The sequence below is a fragment of the Schistocerca serialis genome, chromosome 3 (assembly GCF_023864345.2).
Source record: "Schistocerca serialis cubense isolate TAMUIC-IGC-003099 chromosome 3, iqSchSeri2.2, whole genome shotgun sequence".
NCBI classification, from domain to species: Eukaryota; Metazoa; Arthropoda; class Insecta; order Orthoptera; family Acrididae; genus Schistocerca; species Schistocerca serialis.
In genome coordinates, this window is record NC_064640.1 from 557,150,280 (window position 1) to 557,176,264 (window position 25,985).

Consider the following 25,985-nt stretch of genomic DNA (forward strand, 5'->3'; position numbering starts at 1 on the left):
GAAAAACACAAAACAAAAACATATCTAACATCGCTTCAATACTTTGTCGAGCTTATATATAACTTGTTTCTGTTATTCATAAACAACTTTCACACTTATCAATAGTAGCACAAACTGTTGCCTTTGATCATCATGAAGAACGTTGTATTGACTACTAATAGCAACAATAATTACACAGATTACTTGTGCGTGTAAACTGTTTGCATCAAAATTAATTTCTTTGGTTACATAAAAGCGCAGAACTTATGTGATCAACTAATTTTTGTTACTTATAAAATGCAATTTACGTATTGTAAGGATATAAAATACACTGTGGCCTAACAATGAACGACGTGCGGTTCTAAATATGTTAAAAACAAACAAACAAAAAGAAAGTGAAGTCGGCTCCCAGTTTCTCTCTCACACATTCAGTTTCGTTTCTTTCCCTACCAATGCTACCAATACTACCGATAGCCTACGATTTATCATGTCATTTATGTATTGTACAGAAGGTACCGAACCTTAGTTTTGGTACAGCGCAACTCTAGTCCAAAGTCATAATCATCAACGACTTATTCTTTGTTTTATTTACCCTAAACCATATTCTGTGCTAAGGAACTGTCCTTTCATTTCAAGACAACTGACGTATTACTCACACAGAAAATCATGCGTTATTTTTTGGTCTTGTTGACAGCTTGTGAAGGACCTCTTCAAAAGCGGTCAACAGTGCTTGAAAATAATTTTCGATGGAAATAATACAAAAACAGCTTACTTTCTATATTAGAAAGTTGTTTACAGTGTTTTAGTTAATTGTTAGATCCAACTGTAGTAAAGTGATCCTTTGCATTACATTGTTTCTTGCTATAGGACACTACCGACCCAATGCGAAACAGCATAAATTAAAGGTAATTCTAAACGTGAACAGCCGTGAGATGTAAAGCCTGTCGGTCCGAAACCGGTAACGGTGCTATTCTTACTTAATTAATATCTCTATTAACAGTGCATGATTGCTTTTTATACATTTTCGTAAGAATTAGTATGTATTTCTACACAGCTACAGTCTCACTGCGCCAGTTTTCGACAAAATAGCAAAATCCAAAGAGTTTTTCTGCGCCTTCCTTAAGACAATGTTGCATTCCATTCTTTTGTATGACGAACATCTCAACCTGAAAACTGCTTTGTGGGCTTGACGTAGGAACACGTATTGCAGACTCGTGGTTATTCTGTAATTCACCCTTACCCTGCTTATATGCACGTTCAGAAGAAACTGCAAAACTGCCACGATGCTAATTGAAAACATGATGCCGGTACTGAGTGTTTAGTAGGCTCTACGCGATCTTCTTGATGAGCACCAGTAGCATCTGTATCAGGAAACCGTAAACAAGTACCATTTTTCAAATATTCATTGATCGTGTCGAAGTTCGACATTGTTATACACTCACATTGCAAAGTAGTGACATGCTAAATTTCATGTAAGTAAACATACGAGGCTTATTCGAAAAGTAAAGTCCGATCGGTCGCGAAATGGGAACCAAATTAAAAACGTTTTATTTGTAACAGTTTGCTAGACCTTCCAGCAACCTCTGTACATAGTCACCGCTCCAACATAGACATTCGTCGTAGCGTTGTACCAATTTTCCAATACCCTCGTCATGAAAGGCAACCGCCTGTGCTTTCCACTGCTTCTCTACGGTGGTCTGCAGTTCTTTGTTTGTGTCGAAATGTTGTCTTCATAGCAAGCGATTCATGTGAGCAGAGATGAACATCAAAAGGAGCTAAGTCCGGGCTGTATGGTGGGTGATCAAACACTTCCCATCGAAAACGCTGCAAGGGCGTCCTCATTGACCAAGCAGTGTGCGGCCAAGAAGGAAGTGCATGATTGATACGTAATGTGGGGTTTGCATGAACTCAGGTGAAACCTCGTAACGCGTATCCACACATGGCGGGAGACACTATTATTCTAGGTATCTTAACATGTTCCCTGTGTGCTCAGATTTGGAAAGAGCGACGTGACGCGATCGACAAGCATAGTAGGTATACTTGCTCAACACATCTGTGCAAAGTTTCATCCGATTTTTACTGTCGTTTACAGTTCGCGACCTATTGAGCCTTTCTTTTCGAGTAGTCCTTGTATCACTCAGTAATGACCATGTCTGCAGAACTGCGCATTAATCGGAACTGAACGCAAGTCATATCGGAGTTACGCCGTCTTTTGCGGCTGCATAAAATCTTAGACTTTCTACAGTCGCAAAAGACGCTATATCTACTGTATCTCTTGTAAAAATGCGACTGCGAAAGAGAGCCCTAAAAAGCAAAAAGGCAACAGGAATTGAATGCCTTTTAATCGAACACGATTCATTCGACACCTGCTGAACTTTTTTGCACATGTTCACGCGAAGGCTTTTATTTAAAACTATCAATATTGTCGCCTCCCTCTAGAGAAGCGATGTGAGGACACCGTTTTTACGATCCGTGGAAGAGTCGGCTCGCGCACGATTGCTCATCGGTCGGCTTGCCGTCACGGCCACATCTCACTGAATGGCAGTGTGACTAACTTGCGTCCCCAGAAACATCCTCTCCGCCCACGCTCCGCCTGCCACGATGAATATTTATAACGCACGGGCTCCTTCTAGACTTCCTTTCTGACGTTTGTGCCGTGTTATACGCTTCAACACGACTAGGAATCGTCGGCGCCTTAGATTTTTTCCCTCGTACGTGGTTCCACACTATATCGATAACGAGTTACAGAGGCTATTAAGTAAGGGAAACACCGGTTTTGCGGCACACAGGTATCTGCGAGAGAACAGAAGCGATCATTTCCTCATGACATACTCGTATAGCTTAACGCGACCAAATAGAAGTCATTTACACTAATCAGCCAAAACATTATGACAACTGCCCCCCATCGACGTTGGATATCGCCTGGTGGCATTGCGTGCATGTGACGCGTTAACAAAAGACTGGAAGCGGGGCAGATTTGGACGGGGGATCACCCTAGCGAAGATATGGGTTGCAAATGGGGAAATCCATTGAGATAAGCGACTTGACAAAGGGCAGATTATTATTACGGATAGCCTGTGAACGAGTATCTCGAAAACAGCGAAGCTGGTCGAATGTTCACTATCTACTATCGCGAGCACCTTCGGAAAGAGATAGGAGGACAGTGAAAAAACCACTAGGCGCTAAATGGTTGGAGGTCCACGACTCTTCACAGAACGTGGGGTTCGGAGGCTTGTCTGCTCTCTAAAGTAGGATATATGTGGCATCTCTACCGAAAGAGCACAATACTGGTGCACGCACAAGTGTTTCGGAGCACGCCGTTCATTGGACATTGTTGAACGTGGAGCTCCACAGCAGACCACCCCTACGTGTTCCCTAGTTAACTCAACGACATCGTCAGTTAAGATTGCAGTGAGCAATGGAAACGTGTCGGCTCTTCGGGTGAATCACACTTTTGTTACGCTAGGTCGATGGTCCTCTTTACAAACGCCGTCATCGACGTGAACAGCGGCTCGAAACGTACGGACACAAGCTAGGGGTACCAGTATTATGCTATGGCAGACATTCTCCTGCACTTGCATGGGACCTGTGGTAGTTATCGAAGACACGCTGACAGCTGCGAACCACCTGCATGCCTTCATCCTCGATATCTTCCCCCACGGCTATGTCATCTTTCAGCAGTATACATGTCCGTGTCTCGGAGCCAGAACCGTGCTACAGTAGTTTGAGGCGCATTATAGTGAACTCTCGTTGATGTCTCAGCGACCAAATTCGCCTGATGTCAATCCCACGAAACCCATATAGGTCGCCATCGGCCACCGTCACCTCGTACCCAAATCAGCGGCCCGTTATTTACGGGAATCCTCTTCCTTTATTTAATCGAAAACAAAATGCCAATGTTGATTAGGGTGAAAACTGGGGAATTTCTATTTTTCAACTTATTTAATGGGAAGAAGGAGGCAACACACGTTTATTACCGATATTTTATATGCATGGATGCAACACGCCAGTCCAAGGAAGAAAACATTGATGGGAAGTGAATAAGGGATCACTCTCCCAATCCGGAAATCCATTCTTTCTAACGATTTAACCAACTGCAAAGTACAAACAAAAAATTTTGCTCTTACGTGTAATTACCTCATACGCCGTTATTTTTATATATTCTTTCTCTTAAATTTTTATATGCTTTAGAAGATGTTTTCAACTTATTTCCTACGATGAAGTATAATTTTATTTCATTTTAAGTGAAAGATACAAGTGTAAAAAGATAAAGGTCATTTCTTTTACGCAGTGTTTCTTGTCTGTTAGCATTGACAACTCCAGGCGAGCGCCGCTGTTCTCGGTCATTAAGAGAAGGCGGTCGACCACTATATTGTCTGTGGTGAGGGGTAATGCCCGAAATTTGGTATTCTCGGCACACCCTTGACACCGTGGACCTAGGAATACCGAATTCCCTAACGATTTCCGAAACTGAAAGTCCCACGTATCTAGCTCCAACTACCATTCCGGGTCTCTTAATACCTGTCATGAAGCCATAATCACATCGGAAACCTTTTCACATGAATCACCTGAGTATAAAGGCTAGCTCCGTCAGTGCGCTGCCCTTTTATACCTTGTGTACGCGACACTACCGCCATCTGTTTATGGGCATATCGCTATCCCACGACTTTTATCGCCTCAGTGTATATACAGCGCTCAAATAGTACTTTTTAGAAGAAAAAAATACAATACCGTACCCATAAAACAGACATTGCTTAGCAACGATAAGCATTTGACAACGTTTACTGTGCTGTTAAACCTTAAGCTGCAACACGTCAGCCGCTTTCAGTCATACGTGTAGGGCAGGGACGGCGTGCATTCCGAGAACAATAGGCAGTAAGCGGCGCAAAGAGCAACACAGCCACTGTTTCCGCTCATGCGGAACTCCTCCCACCTACGCGAGGGGCTGCGGCGCCTGCACGCTGCTCACAGCTCGCTACTGCTCACACCACAACTTGCTTCTCATTTTTACCATCAAAATAGCGGAGCGAACATGACTGATACAACATTAACTTTCTTGAGTCCACATTTACACGTTCGTTAAAGAGCAATAAAACGAGCGGGAAAAGTGTTGCTAGACGCACCGGAAAACGTATATTAGGAGTGCACGCACAGAGAGCGAGCTATCATGACGTTTAGTGCTAAAAGTAAACGAGCAGTTTTTCCTTCCTCTACGGCCATTATATGAGTGCGTGCTGAAAAGTAATGCTTCCGACTTTTTTTATATGAAAACTCTTAACGTTTTTCAAATAAAACTTTATTAACATTCTGCATCTTTATTCGTCACGTCTACATATTTATTTTTCAACATAGTCACCCTGGCGACGAACACATTTCACCCAACGAGACACCATTCTGTTGATACTGTCACTTTAGAATGTCTGACTTTGTAGACGACGCCACAACCTCAGGTCTGTTTGCATCGCTTCATCACTATCAAAGTGAAGTTCTCGAAGGTATGCTTTAAGTTTTGGAAACAGTGAAAAATCAGATGGGGCCAAGCCGGGACTGTATTTATGATGTTTGATGATAGTGATCCCAAGGTGTCTCATTGTTGCAGATGTTGCAGCGCTCGTGTATGATCTGGCATTGTCATGGTGAAGGAAAAGGTGTTTCACGGGTGGACGAACTCTTGGAATTCGAAACTCGATTACAGCACGCTGTTTCTCACTCACCGACATAGTTACGTTACACACCGCCATGTTACACGCTATATTTCGGAGCCCTCTAGCGGCAAAAGATGAAAATACTGTATGTAGACATGTAGAATAAAGATGTAGAATGTTAATAACGTCTGCTTTATTTAAAAAACTTTACGAGTTTTCACATAAAAAGTATGGAGGCATTACTTTTCAGCACGCGCTTGTATTGTGATAGTGTACAATACGAAAGGAAAACGTTTATTATGGGTGAAAAAATACATGCACAGAGAGGGAAAAGAGCAGAAGCTTCACATTTCTTCGAAAAGAACTTCTTCTGAAGGGACATTATTGAACTGTTGTAAAAATTACAGTATTTGATTTACTGTCAATAAATACTTTTTTCTCACTGTAAATAACCGATCGTTTTTATTCAGAGCCGGCCGAAGTGGCCGTGCGGTTAAAGGCGCTGCAGTCTGGAACCGCAAGACCGCTACGGTCGCAGGTTCGAATCCCGCCTCGGGCATGGATGTTTGTGATGTCCTTGGGTTAGTTAGGTTTAACTAGTTCTAAGTTCTAGGGGACTAATGACCTCAGCAGTTGAGTCCCATAGTGCTCAGAGCCATTTGAACCATTTTTTCTTTTTTATTCAGAAATCTGTTATCATTACTCTGCAGGACGAAGGGATAACTCTTTAGTAGCAGGAACTAACTTGATCACGTGACTGGGTGAGTGTGAAAAAGAGGTCACGAAAAGCGATCGCAGAAAATACCTTTTTCTTTACTGAGAATGAGAACAAGTAAGGTGTGATAGTGCCGTCAAAGAAGGCAATGGAAGGTGCAAGCAGATGTTGACACGCAAAAGTTAAGTAAGTCAATGGTGCGCAAATTACGAAAGCAGGAACATGATGTCGAGTGGAGCAGGATCCAAGTATCTCCACAAAAGCAGAACAAATATAATGGACAGAATAAATACTTCACTGATATGTAAATAAATGCTATAAGGAACGACAGGAATACAGCAATCAGTAGCAACCCCATTGGCTATTTTATTATTCTTGCATGTCCAGATTTGAATTATAATCCAAGAAGGCCCCAGCAGCATCCGTCGCCATACGACTTAATCGGTGTACACGCAGGAGAAGAATGAGCAAATGCACTGAAGATGGCTGTTTATAGCTGAAATCTGGATACGCAAGAATAGTAAAAAAAACGATGGAATTGCAACTGATTGCTGTTTTCCTATCCTTCCTTTTAATAATATACAGTTGCTGTGCACAACGGTCCCGTAGGGAGTCAAAATTGGCGTAGATAAATGCGTTATTAGACAAAAATTTATGCGATATTATGATCAATGCAAAGTAAACCGTCTATGCACATCTTCGCAGCTTTTGTCGTACAAAAATGGACTTCCAGACCAGCAAAGAAACTCTGACAAAAACTAGTTCCATTCATTGGATTTGATTTTAGAAGATGCCTAAATAAACGAGTAATTCTTTTTTTTCCGTATGCTCTACACTGCGACCGAATGTTGAAACCTGGCAGTCCGACGAGTATTGTCAAACAATAATGTCAGACAGCGTTTCATTGTTATGAATGTATTGAGTTTCGTTTCGTGTTCTCTCCATTGTGGTACTAATAGGAAAACTTCGGACTATCATGTAGAAATAGACAGAAAAACTAAAAATACGCAGAGACAAAAAGAGCCAAACTTGTGGCATAAATTATGGAGCACCAAACGTCTCCTCTTTATTACACAGACTAAAATTTGCAACAAAATGGTTCCCTACCTACTTCCGCCATACAGGCTAGACCTAAATTCTAAAGAACAGGTCTGGAATCTTACAAAGAATACGATCCTTAGTCGTAATACGTCAAGAATCTCGTTCTGTAACCAGAAAAATAACAGCTGATGCTTTTGTTGCTAATAAACAAACATCATGTCTCACCCTACCTCGTGCAAACCTTTCGATATTACGCAACTTCGGTGACTTGTGCGTCAGTTTCTCTACTTTTACATTCGAGTAACTTTCAGTTGGCCTCACAAGGCTGAATGGACCTCCTTCCACACCACTCCACAGGAAAAAAAAAATTAAGTGGTCGCCAGGTAGAGTTTTTTTTATTTTAATTTCTTTTATTTTAGGGCATCCTTCCTCCTCTTCAGCCTTCACTCACCAAAATCTCCTTTATTCGCGTCGGCTTCAAATGTCATGCATGCAAGAAATTACTCTCTCTCATCTTGTACTGTCTTAAGGAAAGTCGTTAAGTTCAAAGCTTTTGATTAGAAAGGAAACAGGGCTTTAGATGAAAGTAATTACTTCTTCAGTAGGTGTCCGAAACAGAAACGTCTCTCCCTGGTTGCTGGTTCTGGACGAGTCACAAGTTTCCATTAACTGTTGAAAAATATAAAGACTCTCCAGTTAAGAAAAAATTAATAAGTAATTCCTAGAATCTGGAAACACCACTTTCTTTTTCGACAGTGAAATATGTTTATCGCTTTTTCTTTTTATGTTCCGAATATTGTTTTTTTGTCAGAATATGATACCTTGATGGGGATGCATATTTTATATAATACTGCTATTCCACTCTCAGTCCCCATACTAATAATTGTGTTATAAGCAATTGTATTTGTGACCATAGTCGAGACTACTACTCGTAACGTTGCGATGTCAACATCCGACGCGTATAATTAATCCCTTAGGCGTTGTGTCTTTACGTCGGATTTTATTATGTTACTACTAACACGGTAGCTGCTAACTTGAGAGCCTGCATAGAAATTTTAGTGCTTCGCGTGTATTTGAGCCTATTCTCTACTGCTATCTGTTGCGGTGACGTTAACTTCGGGGATCCCGATTACTCTGTGCAAGATATCTCTCCCTGAAATTAAGCGCCGATCGGTCGTATGTTAATGCAATTACTGTTCTGGTTGATTCCTTAGTACTGATGTCCGCAGTAGCTGCATATCTCGTGATAGTTAGCTCTTTTATCACCTCGCGAACAGTAGCAATATCAGCGTTAATGTCGGACAGGAAATCAGGTGCTGTTCTAATCTGTAAGGCGCCATGTAGTTGGTATATGTTACAGCTAGTAATGTTTCATACCAACTTACTGTTCATCATCTTGATAGGAATGATTTGCACCTTCTTTGACACAATCTTCCACTGTGGTTCATTTGATGCTGTGGGACGATAGGCTTCACCTGCGTACGTACTGTAATATTTCCTGCTGACTGTCGGTGACTGCTTGGGATGCAGCATAACCTGCTTCCCTTAATTTACTTGCTATCTTTCTATTTCTAGGCTTGAAGTTTTCTGCGACGGCCGAGACTGCTTCATACGCAATTGTAATATATATATATTTTTTTCCGTGGAGGCTCCAAGTTGTTGTTCACACTATGTAAGGCCACACCAGCGTCCTCTGGGTAGATTGCGGCGTCTATAACATCAGCTGCTGGTGCCCGTTCTGACTTGTATTCTACGGCCTGTGGGACACTGGGATGACCTTTTTCCAGTGCCTGTTCTTTAAACATCTCTCGGCCGGGCAGGGAGGGTAGGCCGTCAGAACAGGGGCAAGGGACGGGATCTCGGCCTCGTCAGTACCAGGATTCTCACGCATCTCTAGGTCCGGTTCGCTAGCGTCAACGACAGGTAAGTCACAACTTACGTTTCCGGGGTGGCGTGGCTTTCGATTAACTGCAGCCGCGTCCTGTTCTCGCACTGACAGATTGCCGGTCACGTCCGCACAGGAAGGCAGGCGCGTGACCCTGACAACAACTTGGGGTCATGCTAGCTGCGCCTGCGTCGGTGGCACACACTTGCACTCCCATCGGAGATGGTCCGTGGCATTACAACGTCAGCAGGTTCGGGGCTGGCCCTCCTAGATAACAAGGGCTTTAAAGCCCGTTATGTTGACGTAGGACGGAATGTGACATTTAAGTCAACGCTCGCAATCCTGATACCATTGTCTACATTAAAGTATCTATTATTTGAGCATTGATCTGTAGTTATCGTACACACTGTTCCAAACTTCGAAAGTGCCTGTTTAACACATGTACGATCAACCTCAAAAGCCAAATTGTGCACTTTCACAGACTGTAAGCCCAGATCAGCATAAGAAATTGCAATTTGACTCACCTCACCCGACAGCACCCTGTAAACAGCTTCTCCTTACGTTTCTGCCACAATCCTGTCGTACTAGTAAATTTAACTTGAAACGAATTTCTGGGGAAATCATATTACAGACCGTACCCATCATCATATTGTAATCGCATCTCATCGTGCAGCCAGGCATCGAAATCGTAAACTTTCGGACACGAAACATCATCTCGAAAGTAAAATTTCAAAGTGGACTTACCAACTAAGGACCCCATTTCTACAATCGTTAATATTCACTACAATACCACGGAAGTGGCCGTGATGAACTGCGCGCGACACGTCCGACCGCTGCCAGCCAGCGACTGAGCTTCTTCGGTACCAGCCATAATCGTTAGTTGCTACCCAATTTCCTTTTGCAGCGGTGATATAAACTTTTAGTAGAGCGACATTAGAAGACTTGAAAGGCCACATATCACGCCGAAAAAGTTTGCGATGAGTGGAGAAGAGATACAGTGACGGATGAGAAAGCTGAAAATTCAATAAAATCAGTCACCATATATTCGAACAAAGAGTCAAAATTATCGTCCTCGAGTGAAACAGCGATTGACGGACCAACAATCACTGTTGTGTAAAAAAGCCACATCATCGGGGAGGTAGTTTTACGGATGCTGCGAGCGAGGCGTCGTGAGCAGTCAGTATGAGAAATACTGTACGTTGTGTTTCTGTTCTTGTTCTAAATGGGCACTTCATTCACTAGCGCTTAAAGACGTATAGCGTGTGACAGCGGTTCCCTCATACTAGTACTGGAGTGTAAGCTACTGCTATCTCCCCTCCCTGCTTCTCGGGCGTAAACATAACGGTGCTTCCACCGTGGTCAGGTTAATAGTTTGATTTGACAGGCAATACTTGTGTATTAAACAGCTGCGCCTATCCGCCAAGCACGCGTTCAGTAAACGAAGTACAGTGAATCACTTTAATATTCGGACACTATCATATGTTAACGATGTAGCATCATAACTTTATTCGTAATAAAACATATAACTAAGTATTATATTCCGTGATGTGTCTTGTAAACGATAGTATAAACTTTATTAAGATAACGTACATAAGTTCTTTTTTAATACTATTGCCGGCTGCTGTGGCCGTGCGGTTCTAGGCGTTTCAGTCTGGAACCGCGTGACCGCTGCGGTCGCAGGTTCGAATACTGCCTCGGGCATGGATGTGTGTGATGTCCTTAGGTTAGTTAGGTTTAATTAGTTCTAAGTTCTAGGCGACTGATGACCTCAGAAGTTAAGTCGCATAGTGCTCAGAGCCATTTGAACCTTTTTTTAATAATACTATTTAAAAACATCTCGGTCCTATATTCACGTTACTTTAGTATTCGGACACTTTGTGGAACTAATCATTTCAAGACAAGATTTTGTGGAACATTAAATGTTTCAACATCTTGTCGGGTAGCCATTCTGTTTTATCACTTCTTTCAAACGCTGCGGCATACTGCAAATGATCTTATTTAAATACTCCGCATGTAGACTGTCCCATTCTTCTTTTAATCAACGCTTCGGAGTTTCCTTGGACGATACTGGTGTTTTTCTAATTCTTCGCTCCAGTTCTCCCCACACTGTCTCAATGAGGTTGAGACCTGGTGATTAAGGAGATGGTTGTAAGACTTTGGGGCAACTGTACAACAAATATTCCAGCACAATGCGAGACCAATGTTTCGGGTCATTGTCCTGGTAAAACTTGAACGTGTTTGATATCCCCTTGATTTCAGCACTTTTCCGTAAATCGTTCTTTAATATGTTCAAATAGACATATTTGTCCATAATACTGTCGAACACCAATTCGCACGGTCCAAATATCGATATACAGCCCCAGACAATAACGCTGCAACCTCCATGCCTTACAGTCGGTTTAATATTTGTGACTGTAAATTGTTCGTTCTTCATCCGCCACACCATGCTTCGTCCATCCGAGCCAAAAACGCTCAATTTAATTTCTTCGGTAAAAATGACGTCGTTCCACCATATTTCATCCTTCGTAATCAACTCCCTGACAAAGTACAATCTCTTCTTTCGATTCTGTTCATTCACATACGGTTTCTTCCTGGTCACTCTTCCATTGTTGCCACTTTCATTCAATGTTCTGCGAATCGTTTGAGGATGTGCCTTCTTGCCAGTCTCGTTTAGCAGGTCACGTGCTAATCTGGGTTCACTGAGAGTAGCATCCTTCTTTATTTTTCGTATTAGCTACCTCTTGCCACGTGCCTCCAGCTTCGGTGGCTGGCCCTTTTGCGGTATAGAGTCGATACGGTCCTCATTTTTGAATCGTCTGGCGAAATCTGCCACAGTACTCTTAAATATGTTGAGCGTGGCAGCAATTTGTCTTTATGATTTACCTTTCGCATTGTGAAAAATCACAAGCTGTCGCATCTCAAAACTAGTATTAGCTTATCGTGGCATCGTACCGTCCGGATAGTCGACCGCGCTTGTAAACACACACTTGCCTTCTGACTCGAAGTATTTACCCTGGCGTGAACGGTGAAAACAAGTCTGTCCGGATATTAAAGTAAAGTGACCATCGAAGAGTGCTGTATTTCAATCGTCTTGTTTAACAAGTGGTATACGTTGTATAAACATCGATCATATTATAATATACTAGACAGCTACTGTCATGTAAGACGTAGATATATTATGTTTTTCTTTTATTTAGAATACAGATATCATGCAGCAAAGTAAAAATCTCTTAGTGTCAGAATATTAAGGTTATTCACTGTATGTTCAAAATGTTCAAGTGTGGGTGAAATCTTATGGGACTTAACTGCTAAGGTCATCAGTCCCTAAGCTTACACACTACTTAACCTAAATTATCCTAAGGACAAACATACACACCCATGCCCGAGGGAGGACTCGAACCTCCGCAGGGACCAGCCGCACAGTCCATGACTGCAGCGCCCCAGACCGCTCGGCTAATCCCTCGCGGCTTCACTGTATGTCAAATACTCTAATTTTCGTACGTAAACAGCCTCTGCCAGAATGTCTTCCTCGTCAATGCTGTAAACACAGAGTTTTTATTTTATTTTAAATTTCCTCCGCTGGTGCCTGCAGCCTAAATTCTAAACGCAAAGCATATTTCTGCAGTGCTATATCATGTTTGCTCCTGTTCTGATAACATTTACTTCTGATATAAAAAAGACGCGGGTTCATTTGATATTGTTTAATTAAAACACTCAAGTGTTTTTTGCGCCAAGTTACCATATTACACCTTCTTTTTCCTTCGAAGTTATTTTACCTGTGTAGTGTGGAAGCTGTGAAATGCACAGATGTTGATTGTCTTACCCGCTTGAAAGTACAGGTGTGAGTGAACGCTTCAGCTCCTATGAGTAACATTGGTGTAGCATCTGCGCGCTCTCTAGGATGCGTATAGACTCGCCTCCGGTTCCGTTCAACATACAGGAACAGGTTTGGGGTAGCAGAGTTTAGACAATCTATGCAGCTCCGCGGTCTCTTGTTGCGCGAAAATAGAAACATGTTAGTACGCACTTCATCTGACCCTTCAGGTCTGCTCGTATGGCTAAACGCGCATCGCGCTGGCCTGTAAGACTGGTAAGCCAGACTCCAAACGAATCCGGGCGGATGATAAAAGAGTGTTCGTCTGGTATATCGACCACACTGAGTACGATTTTTAGAAAAATGCTGGGTTATTCCCCAGTCTCCGAAAGGCAAAAGCTAGCCTTCTCCATCTGAAACTCGTCCACAGCCGCCGATTCGGCATTCCTAAAATGTCTCCGACGCTCACTTCGTCAGTAAGGAACTTCGACTGATATACGTCATTCGGCAAGATAACCCGATAATTATTTCCAGCGCTACAGTCTGGAACCGACCGACCGCTACGGTCGGAGGTTCGAATCTTGCCTCGGGCATGGATGTGTGTGATGTCCTTAGTTCAGTTAGGTTTAATTAGTTCTAAGTTCTAGGCGACTGATGACCTAAGAAGTTAAGTCGCATAGTGCTCAAAGCCATTTGAACCAATTATTTCGAGAGGAGTTCTGTGTGGCTCGTCAAGTAATGCACTAAACAGTTCGGCGTGCGATGTTGCAGGAGCATCTCTCTTTTCTGAGCTCAGCGCGAGCACATTTCATTGGTAAAATTTAGATTGAGTGGTTGGGATTGTCACGGGTAAGGTTGATGGTCATCTGCGTGATCGTCAGATCGCTCCCGAATAGAGCTAACTCTTTGAACCCGGACACTGGCATCATAGAATTTGGCGAGTTTGTTTAGTTACGTGCCATAAAAAAAAAGAACCAACGCTGTCGCTCACTTCACTTTTACTCATTCATGAACAACTGAATTACACGTTAGCATTATCAGCCTCCATTGCTCTCTGGTCAGTATATCTGGTTGTTATGCGATGGACACGGGTTCGATTCCTAGTGCTGTCAAAGATTTTTCCTTGGTGGGAGGATTGAAACGGGGTTCAGTCAGCCTCGTGATGTCAGCTGTGGAGCTACTTGAATGAGAAGTAGCGGCTCAAGGCCAGAAGAGCGGTGTGCTGACCCCGCGATCCTAACTGTCACATACAAATTACGAAACTGGACGAGGATGACATGGCTGTCGGTCGGTCCTGATTGGTCCGTCTGAGGCCAGAACGGTAGAGCTTCGCTTTGCTGTACATATTAGCGTTGTATTAGCTCATTTCGCCCCGATAACGCTGAAGATGTATGGAAGTGTTTATTCCACAAGACAACGACACCGAAGGCGGTGAGCTGGAGTCTTGATCCATAATCACTCAACCACCGACCACAACTCACGAGATTGGTCACGCATACATCTCACTCTATGGCTTCCGAGGTGCCATAAGTATTTAGGTGGAGAGGAGGGGGGAGCACACAAATATTAGTGGTCGTGTAGTGTTCCTGAAACCATTATGACTCATCTCAGGAACGATGGAGTGATGCAGTGTTTTACTGAAGATAAAAATTGCCTGCAGAATGGCGCACACAAATAATCAGTTGCGCATTTCTCGCAGTCACCTTCATTCGTCAAAAATGGCTCTGAGCATTATGGGACTTAACTTCTGAGGTCATCAGTCCCTAGAACTTAGAACTACTTAAACCTAACTAACCTAAGGACATCACACACATCCATGCCCGAGGCAGGATTCGAACCTGCGACCGTAGCGGTCGCGCGGTTCCAGACTGAAGCGCCTAGAACCGCTCGGCCACCCCGGCCGACCCTTCATCCGTCACAAGGATTCGAAAGTGCAACCTTCAGATTGAAAATCTCCGCGTTGAGCTGTAGCAGGCTGTATCTACTAGCATACTTGTAGCACTCCTAATGAAAATGTGATATATTCAAATTTCTTTTCATTCTTTCACATAGTACATGATAAATTCGAATCCTCTGAAGCTCAATATTGCCGAAATGTAGCCTAATTCTGATTACCACCCTGATGTCACTTTCGATGCTTATTTTGCAAAGATTTCTCATTGCAGAAATAAAATTATTCGTTCGAAATATGTGACCTAATTTTCAGGTTTAGACCATATTTTATTTGCAATGAATGATTAAGTAGATTAAGAATGATGTTAATATTTCATCACTATATGTACATCCCACTAAAGTTGTTATTTGTTAATGTGTGAGTGCCTTGGCGGGAAGTGGCCAGCAATTCTTTCCGGTCTCGCGATCTCTGCTGGTTAATTGCGAAGTAGAGTGCAACAGAAGCCTACCATATTGCGTCACAAGTAAAGTAAGTAATATCACGTCTGTTGTTTGAAACCGATAAAAATATGTTATTCAAAATAATCTCGATCGCTATTTATACATTTCTCCCACCTCTCCGGCAGGCTATGAATGCCACACCAAAAAAACAGTTCTTCTTTTGAAGCGAACCAGTCAGCGAACCATGTTCGTACATTTTCATACGAATTGAAGCGTTGTTCAGCGAGAGCGTGTCCCAGTGATGCAAATAGATAATAAGCGGACGGAGCCAGGTCTAGAGAATAAGGCGCATGCCATAGTATTTCCCAGCTGAACGCCTCGATCGTTTCCCTGGCCCGTTTTGCTGTGTGTGATGGGGCGTTATCATGGAGCAATATGACGTTGTGTTGGATTTTTCCATATTCCGGTCGTTTTTCACGTAATGTTCGATTTAAACCGATCATCTGCTGTTGGTAGCGATCAGTGTCAACAGTTTTACCATCTTTTAGCAGCTCATAATAGATGACACCCTTCTGATCCACCAAACACAGAGCATTGTCTTCTTTCCAAAGCGATTTGGTCTTGCAGTGAATGTCGATGGTTTGCCTGGATTCGCCCATGATTTACGACGCTTAGGATTCGCAAAATATATCCATTTTTCATCAACTGTCACTATTCAATGCAGAAACGACATTCCTTTGTATCTGGCGAGTAGCATTTCACAAATGGTCTTTCGATTTGCATGTTGTGTTTCATTCATTTCATGCGTAACCCATTTTCCCATTTTCTTCACCTTTCCTATAGTTTTCAATAGAAGAGAAACAGCTTTCTGCGTCACATTCAACTGTTTTGAGAGTTCCTGTTGAGTTTGAGTATCATTTTCATCCAATAAGGCCTGCAATTCGTTGTCTTGGAAATTTTTCGGTGGTTTCTAGCGCTCGTCGTTTCTCACGTCAAAGTCACCATTTTTTAATTTTTTGAACCACTCGAAACACTGTGTTTTCCCAAGAGCATGTTCGCCGAAAGCTTCGACAAGCATTCGATGCGATACTGCAGCAGTTTTCTTCAAATGATAACATAAAACCAATGCTATCCGCAAATCGTTGTTCGTAGGCACAAAACTCGACATGTTTACGGGTTTGAAACAGATGCCGATGTATGGAACTTGGGTTACTGCGTGTTGACATTCGTTGTCAGCCGTTACAGGAAGCAGATGGCGCTGCAGACGGGCACCGTCTACAGGGAAATTCTGGTTTCATACCTCTACACTTCTAATAACAGTATCTTTTGGCAGATTATACCGTTTACACCTGTATAGTCATATGATCTCCCTCAGTTGCAAGGCACATACCGGAGTACGGAATTCCACCTGGCAAGAAATTATAGTAGACTAGTAAAACAGTAAGGTAAGAAATATGAACCAAAAGCAGGACATCCCCGACAATGACAAATTGTGCCAAAAGAGAACAAACCTTCCTAACTCCAGGCTGCAAGGGGCATCGCTGCCATAAACTGCTGTCACCGACTGGAAAGGGATGCTGAGGCGGTGGCGTGTGTGTTGCAGGAGCGTGATGAAGGAGAAGAGCAAGAACGCGGCCCGCAGCCGGCGCGAGAAGGAGAACGCCGAGTTCCTGGAGCTGGCCAAGCTGCTGCCGCTGCCCGCCGCCATCACCTCACAGCTCGACAAGGCCTCCATCATCCGCCTCACCACCAGCTACCTCAAAATGCGACACGTCTTCCCCGACGGTAAGCCTCGCCCCGCATTTGGCACTCAGCATGCCTACATTCAATGAAATTTTCTACATTTCATTTCATGATGGACACTACTAGCCATTTCGCTTTTAACATCTACATTTGTTACCATCTTGTCTGTTTGTCATCTAGGTGCATGTAGTTCCTTCTCAGAAGTTTCTTGCTTTGCATCACGTCTTCATAATCGTTAATGAGCTAAATTTTCCTTGAGAGCAATTCGGGGGGGGGGGGGGGGCTGAGTTATTTGGGAGAAGAGACCAAACTGCGAGGTCATCGGTCTCATCGGATTAGGGAAGGGAGTCGGCCGTGTCCTTTCGAAGGAACCATCCTGGCATTTGCCTGAAGCGATTTAGGGAAATCACGGAAAACCTAAATCAGGATGGCCGGACACGGGATTGAACCGTCGTCCTCCCGAATGCGAGACCAGTGAGAGCAATTTGAAAACAATAAGTGGGGTGCCTATTAGTTCATTCCTGTCTGGGGCAGAAGGAGATTTATTTTCCAGTCTAGTCACCCATACATTGTAGACTTCCAGGGGCATTTAAATTCTTGGTGATTTTGGTTGTTTGGGTATCAGTCCATGGTTTAAGGCACGGTTCTATGCGTAACGTTAAGTCCCCTAAAGCTGGTGGTATCCTTAGAGACTATGAGGGCTTTTCTAGCTGCGTTTAGAGCTTGTTTGATTTCTTAAAGCAACTAAGGAAGTATTTATAACCTCAGGGCATACTTCGCTCGCTCAAGTAAGTTCGTTGTATTCTGAAGTAATTCCAACGAAAAGCAATGGAACTAAGGGGATTCGGTAGGACGATGCTGTCGAAATATCCTGTTGGTGTACTTATTACTGACGAATTCTCTTTGAGACAGTACACTCACGAACAATTAAATTACAGTAAGGCGTAGTCCCTTATCGCCTTGATGATAGTGGTGACGTGTCGTGGCATCATCTCCTCAAACACTGGGCAACAATCACAGATGTGATCCATACGTCGCTGTTTCTAAGGTGCACTCATTTCGATCCATGGTAACTCTGATAGTTTCAGTAGGGACTGTGTTCGGTTGAACTTGGGGCACGGGTTGGGGGAAGGGGGGTGGGCGGGAGTAGCAAACGAACACAGCACCCTCATGTCCATGCAGTGTTCCTCAAAATATTTTGATACAGTTCGCGGGCTACAGGTAGTGCATTGCCGTGCTGAAAGAAATATGTAGTACTGGTCCACGCTTTAGTTAGGAATTTAATCCTTAAGGTATGATGCAAGCGTTTATGTTGTTTGTCATACACAAAATTCTGTTCTTCACATGTGAGTGACCAAATATCTGGAGTGGTATCCCTCTCAGAAGGAACTGCCTATAAAATTGGTTTATTTCAGGGCACAGTATTATTTGGGTTGCCATGTGAATTAATGGGACGGGTGAGTATTTCACGCCACTTCCTTTGTCACAGGCTCGAGGTTTTCTTAGGCAAAGTTCTCTGCGGTCTCTTCTTATCGCAGGTTCTCTTTCTTCGAAATGGACTGGTTACGGGTGATTGCTTGTCACAGAAGCGAGTTGTTTTTCTCAAACACAGCCCTTCGTTTATCAGTAGAGACTTTTTTAGCTTACTGTTGAATCAAGAATGAGAACCACCGTACTAGTGAAATTCGTCACTAGCCTGTTAGAGTGATCACCGCAGTCCTGACAAATTCAAGTTTTAAATAGTATCTGAAAACATGTGGCATTCTTAGATTGTGTTGTAAACAGTTTTAAAGACTTTGGCCCATTTAATAATGTAAAGTGGTATTTGCTTCTACAAGAGACTTGAATTTCTTCCACCGAGCCAGGAGGCCTTGTAGTTAGAATACTGAAATCACGCAAATGGAGAGGAGTATTCATATCTTCGTTCGGTCGTCCTGATACCGGTTTTCCAATATTCTAATCTTTTAGGAATTGTCTGAACTCTGCCATCCACCATCTCCCTCCAGCCACTCTCTCTCTCTCTCTCTCTCTCTCTCTCTCTCTCTGTCCTACCAGATGATTTTCATTCTTGTTGATGAATGAGTGTACATTTCGCGACTCCAAGTACGGAACTGAGATAATGGTTTGCGAGAACGCGAACATGTCACGTGCGAGTCTCTTGGTTATCATCGTTGGCTGACTCATAGGGAATCTCTGTTTCATCCTTGATGTCACCAGCAGGGGAAGCACGTTTCTCACCACCTTTTCACTGTGGCTTCCAATATGATTTTCCTAGTCTGTCTTCTTCCTCAGTGTCGATTTGTTACTTTTTCACTGACTATGCGTATATCTACGGTAGTGCAGGGTGTATCATATATGCTTTTACAAAATCTGAGGGAGATTCTACACACCAAACCAAGAAGAAAAGTCCATATTTCGAAAATCCTTTCTATTTGAACAATTAAAGGACATCCAACGCGATTCCAATTCTATTACTGACAATCAGCATGCTGTTCAATTCACTGTATCCGCGATAGTTAGAAGTTGTTGTGGAGACATGTTTACATTCGCCGTTTATGAACACTTGAGTTCTGTCCGTCCAGCACATTTCATGTGTGTCGTAGTCGCTAACTACCTGGTACGTGTCCCTTTCAACAATGGCAAGATATTTATCTCTCGAGCAGACCGATATGGTTCTTATTTACGGCCACGCGAATGGCAACGAACGTTAGGCTGCATGTCTGAATGAAAACGCAGACAGAGGATGGGTGAGTCTGCTATTAGTCGTCCCATTAGTGGGCAGAATCCTTAACAACAGAGACAGCGAATTGGGATATACCAATATCCACTCGTACACCTGTCAAGGAAGAATGTATTCTGCAAACTGTGAAACAAAATCCAGATATCAGAACACGACACGTCGCCGTCGCCGTAGCATGTGACACATCTCAGAGTGCTTCCTGGATTATTCTTCGTGGCGCACTCATGTATCCGTATTATCTTTTGCCTCTTGACCACTGAACAAGGTACCACTTTTAACGATGATTTGATGTAAAAACTGCAGATCGTTGTCCACTAGTACTGGGAGATGTGGCATCATTTGGGAGAGACGGAATTTTCATAACCAACACTTGTGATCAAGTCTAAGTCCTCATGAAACAACTCACATTAGACGACAGCGGTAATTTAAGTAAATGCATGGGCTGGCATTGAAGGTGATTGGCTATTAGATACACATTTTCTCCAGCACGTTTTACAGGCGCAGTATACAAAATTCTTGTTCAAAACATTCTTTTAGATATGCAATAGGCTGTGCCACCGCGTATGAAAGGAAACCCATGGTCTGTACACGATTCGGCGCTGAGTCGATGAAACTTTTCACAATGAAAGGACACAGGTCATTGTCGAAAACTAATCTCACACTAATGCATCGTAACAAATAATTGCACAGTAACGTGAGAAGTATCACATATTTGTTTCTTGTACGTTCTTTAGTGACGGTTCTATGAATACAATTGAGGAGACGTGCGGCACGCAGCTCCGTCTTGGTGTAAAAATCAGTACTGATATTAGTGTTCCTTTAGTTGAAGGCAGAAACAGTTCTCGAATATTTGAAGATAGACGTCTGTACAGACAGATATTTCAAAGAACGCCGGACCGATAGTTCGACTACCAGAAACCGCGCTCCACGTGAGTAACAACTGGATGGGGGTTTCCAACGGACCAGTAGCGATTAGACTGGCTATTCACATGCCCGGGAAGGTGAAATCAATCCTCATCACTCATAAAATAGTTGTCGTTTCAAGTTCACATCCACAATCTTTTTCAATAACTATTTGCAATATTGAATCCTCTTTCCATTGTCAGCTGAAAGCACTATCTGAAAACATGAAATGCGGCAAGATTTCAGGAGTGAGTACGTTCGAATAGAATGACAAGATTTACTTTAACGTCTGTCTGTTGTGAAAGCTGCCCGTCAGATTTTTTCGGGCTAACAGTAATTTTCTGCAAAATGTTTGCAACAACGTCCAGAGTTCAACTGAAGTCATACAGTTACGCTTTGAATTAGAGACATCACCATTTTATTATCACCTTCTGGACACTAATTTGTGCAGCAATACTGGAGTTTGGGAATTGTTCACGAAAAATTGCAAGAGTATTCTGAAATGAACCAGGACAAATATATACAACTTAACACCCTTTAAATTACAAAATGCGGCATCTTTACTTCAACCCCTTAATGCCTGAATAAATTTCTAGATGAAAGGTAGAAATCAAATCCTGACAAATGATAGTAGCCAGAGGGGTATATAATTTTGTTTTATGTGTAACTCCTGCACGAGCTGAAAAACTAAGGCGAGTATTTTTTTTAAACAGAACAATGAACTGTCATAATACAATTTGTAGCTGTGTTCCCGTACTTGCACAAAATAATAATATATTGAAAGATGGTCTGCCTTTTTGCAAGAACACAAGTTTTCTTTCGTTGAATGCCCAACCATGTTTACCACAGTTTTGTCATACTCAGTGGGTTTTTCCTTTTATTGTTCCTTTTTTTTACATTTTGATTGTCCTATGGCTGCCAAAGGAAACCAATCCTAGGTCTAATTTAATACACCATGCCATTATTGTTGTATCTGACTTGTCCTGGTCTGTACACGATGTTTATTTGCGTGCTAAATGTGTTTTTGTTGTTTTTATATTTAAAGTGGCGTGTTCTTCCAGTTATTGGTGAATTCTGAATCTTATTACGTTGCTGCAGATTGGACATACGTTTCACCACACAATTAACTATACAAATGAGCATCTGTTTCCTTTTCTTCCTTCGCATTAGACTTGTAAGTGCTTTGTCTGGAAACGAAGCGAAAAACGCCTGTCCGATCGGGAAGATAGCGAACTTATGTATATTTAGGCGCTCCTCGCTATCTTGTCGAAAGGTTTCTAGAAGTTCTTGACAACCTGTGAATCTTACCATTAAATGCTGACACCGTCAGCATACTCCTGAACCACCGGCTCACATCCTTAAAAGAAAAAACCTGAAAGAGTATGCTGCAGTACTTGTGAAAGTTGATCAGTGGCCAGAGCGTAGAGTCACCGAAAGATCGCAGCCATGCTTGAGAGCTTGGTTGATCGAAATAGGTGTCATGAGCGTTTCTTTGATTTTGGTCCCGTTTATGGTTTCATAAATGCACCGTTCAATGATTCTTGTAAAAACGAGGTTAAAAGGTAAGTTTGACAAAACGTGCAGAAGGTATTCTAGTTCGATCAGTCGTAAGTACTCTCGAGGTCTAAAAAGGTGAAGGCCATTGAAGTTTTAGCTGCCCATGGCACATTTACAATGTCACTGTAGTGAGTGAGGATATCTCAGTTGCTACTGTGCGCCACGGACCCGAGATATATGGAAGAAAGAGTTTATCTAATCTAATCTGAAGTCACCTAGTCCCTGTACGCGTTGAAAATACATGGGACGATCAAAAAGTTTCCGTTAGAAAGCCGCGCAGTCCACAGTCGGTATGCGAATCAGGCAAAATTGCCGAGAGAATTGAGGCCATCTTCCCACAGACGACCCAGGTTGAAGACACCCGTTTGATAAAACACCAAGCCCTGCTGCGTGATGAAGTACGTAACTGCCCGCTGCACATTCTCGTCCGACACGAGTTGCCGACTCTTTAAGGTTATTTTTAAGTGACCGAAGGCGATATTCTCGCATGGAGAGAGATCAGGACTATAGGGCCGGTGCTCGAGTGTTTCCCACTTGAGTTGGCGTAACTTCTGCGTTACGACGTTTGCGATATGATGACTTGCGTTTCAGCACCATTCCATAATGGTGGTTTTCGACAGACATACTGCCACATACACATTCTTCATTCTCCAATGGATGTCTAGCGGCAGCCAAGTAAAGAATAACATCACATTGGTCCACTTTGGACTCATTTGGTAGCAACATGCCATAGTTCACGTTTCCGTATTTACCGCACTCACATCAGGAAGACACGAATGTGACACTAATCCCTTGCTAATTGTCTATGCTTATACAGAGGGATTGATCGTAAGAGGGTACGGAACAAAAAAAGGTCTAATGAACTAGTATGATTTCCATGCTAGAGACCATTTATTCAGTCATACATTGTTACAGATACAGTGATCTAATACACACTGTACCATGCAGCCACAGTTACAGTATGTGTTGAAAATGCTTTCCACGTGCCTTACGTGTACGCGCCATAGCATATTCTGTCTCACACGTTCGCATCGGCCAGGCTGCATCCGAGAAATGACAGAGGCAGCATGAATATGCTGCTCCAGTGTCTCCACATCTGGAATGGGCTCTGCATACATGATACTTTTTAGATGGCCGCATAACCAGAAATCGCAAGGGTTGAAATCCGGTGAACGAGAAGGCCATGCAACTGGATCACTCGTCCGATCCATCGACCGGGAAATACACGACTGAGATGCGTCCAGATGTTAGCGGCGAAGTGGGCTGGAGCACCATCATAGATCAGCCATATAACCCTTCGGATCATCAGTAACACTTCTTCCAGAGGGGAGGCAAAGTCACCTGCAAGAAACGCCGATAGTTCCGGACTGTTAGGTGACGTGGAAGGTTCAAATGATTGAAATGGCTCTGAGCACTATGGGACTTAACATCTGAGGTCATCAGTCCCCTAGAACTTAGAACTACTTAAACCTAACTAACCTAAGGACACCACACACATCCACGCCCGGGGCAGGATTCGAACCTGCGACTGTAGCGATCGCGCGGTTCCAGACTGAAGCGCCTACAACCGCTCGGCCACTAAAGTGCGCGTCATTAATGTTGGCGGCCGAGTTTAGGTCAGTCCGCTGTTAGCAGCGGTGGGGCAAGGTCGTCGTGCCTGTGTGCCCCTGTTAGCGCACCGCGCGCGCGAGTGTTTACTGTTTACCTTCCGCTGCGGCGAGTGTCACGCGTCCGTGTCTCGGTAGTGCCATGGCGCACTCGTATCGCAAGTCCACAATTAAGATCACATTTCAAGCGGACTATGCATGACCTCGAGCACTTGACATTGAACGTTTCATCCGGGGAAAATTTCATATTGCATCTCAAGACATCATTGGGATCCACTTTTCTATAACACAAAGTGTCGTCTACATAAAAATGATCAATGAAAAGGCGTGCACTGGTGTTGTGTGCCGACACGCTCATGGACTTAAATTCAAGCATTCTAATGGTCACATAGGAACTGTCACGATCGACCACGCTGGATTAGGCCTTCGCACTCTGAGGGTCTTCGAGCTGCCATTCGAAGTCCCGCCAGATGTTGTGATGACAGCTTTCAGACCGTACGGCAACGTGCTAAGCCACTTGGCTGAAAAATGGCAAACGTTTGAGACGTACCCCGTCTTAAACGGAGTGCGACAAATTAAGATTGAACTGACGAAGCATGTCCCATCCTATTTAGTAATTGGCGGCTGCAGAGCCATTGTCATGTACGACGGACAACCGCGTACTTGCGCCGGCTGTGGCCAGGAAGGACATGTCCGATCGGCCTGCATTCAACGCCGACTGACTCAGACACCGGTTGGTGAAGTTCCATCCCCGGCGACGCCTAATTTATTCCCCATCACGTATGCAGTGGCTGCAACCGCAACAGCTGTTCCTGCCCAGGATCGTAACACCATATTGCAGTCAGTGGTCGATGACAGTGTTGAGGACAGCATATCCCCCTCTACGACGTCATCGGCAGACTTGCCTCAAGACGGTGATCAATTGTGCCACCAAGACGAGCCTAAAGAGAAGATGGAAGTAGAAAATGAAATTGTCCTGACCTCTGCCTTCCTACCAATGGAGACCGCATCAGATGATTGTCGACCGCACTCTGACACAGAACAACATGTCCGGAAACAACGGTCCCCTCGAAAACGCAAGAAACGGCGCCATACGCTATCCGATGATTGCCTGCTTCGGATGTGTGACCCGGACGAACATCCGGCGTCGGACTACACTCAGGACTCTACCACCACAACTCACCCTTCCCATCACGATGCTACGGCGGATACAATTTCTGAGCCTCAGTCTGACAACATCACTTCTGCTACTGAACATGCGCGCAAGCGCTCTACTGACAGCACTAGTCAACAGTTACCAATTGCTGCATCTGATTCTTGGGCGGATGATGTCGAGGATGAGCCACAGCACCAGGAGGATGCCGAAGGCAGAGATGCTCCCTCGTCTGTACCCAGCACCAACCAACAACAGTGACTACGGCTGTATCGTCAGCCTCTGTGGGGCCGCCCCTGCCGCCCACACCTGGCCTCCTACACAACCCAGTTGCCGACCTGGCTGACCAAACATACCGTCTAGCGACGATTAACATCAACAACATACGTGCCCGACATAAACTAGCGATGCTACAGGATCTACTCAACGCAGCAGACATCGACATTGCGCTCCTTCAAGAGGTGTATGTCGCAGACTTCAAGGGACCCTATGGCTACAAGACTTGGGTCTCACATGCGTCTGCCAATGGCAGTGGTGTGGCGATCCTCCTCCGCCAAGGTATATCCGCAGAAGACGTCGAGTATCTCCCTGACGCCAGAGGCATGGCTCTTACTATCCAAGGAGTCAAACTTATTAACATCTATGCACCGTCAGGATCTGGTCGGCGTCGCGAACGATCCACCTTTTTCGCTCATACAATCACGCCCCTCTTTATGGGCCGTCAGGACGCCTTGATAATGGGAGGGGACTTCAACTGTAGCCACGAACCTAAGGATCAGTTACCACATCATTCTCCCTGCGCAGAACTTACTGGTGGACTCGTGGGACCATGTTTGTGGCGATCGGCCCGGATTTACTCACTACACCAG

At 43.7% G+C, this 25,985-nt stretch overlaps 1 protein-coding gene across 1 annotated transcript in view; it reads left to right on the plus strand.

Moving 5' to 3' along the window:
* The first annotated feature begins 17,023 nt into the window (after window positions 1-17,023).
* The window catches only part of LOC126471011 (single-minded homolog 2), a 136,438-nt gene continuing 127,476 nt past the window's right edge, over window positions 17,024-25,985 (plus strand). The window contains exon 1 of the mRNA XM_050099070.1: window positions 17,024-17,198. Within this exon, the coding sequence (XP_049955027.1) occupies window positions 17,024-17,198 (175 nt within the window). The remainder of the gene's footprint in view (window positions 17,199-25,985) is intronic.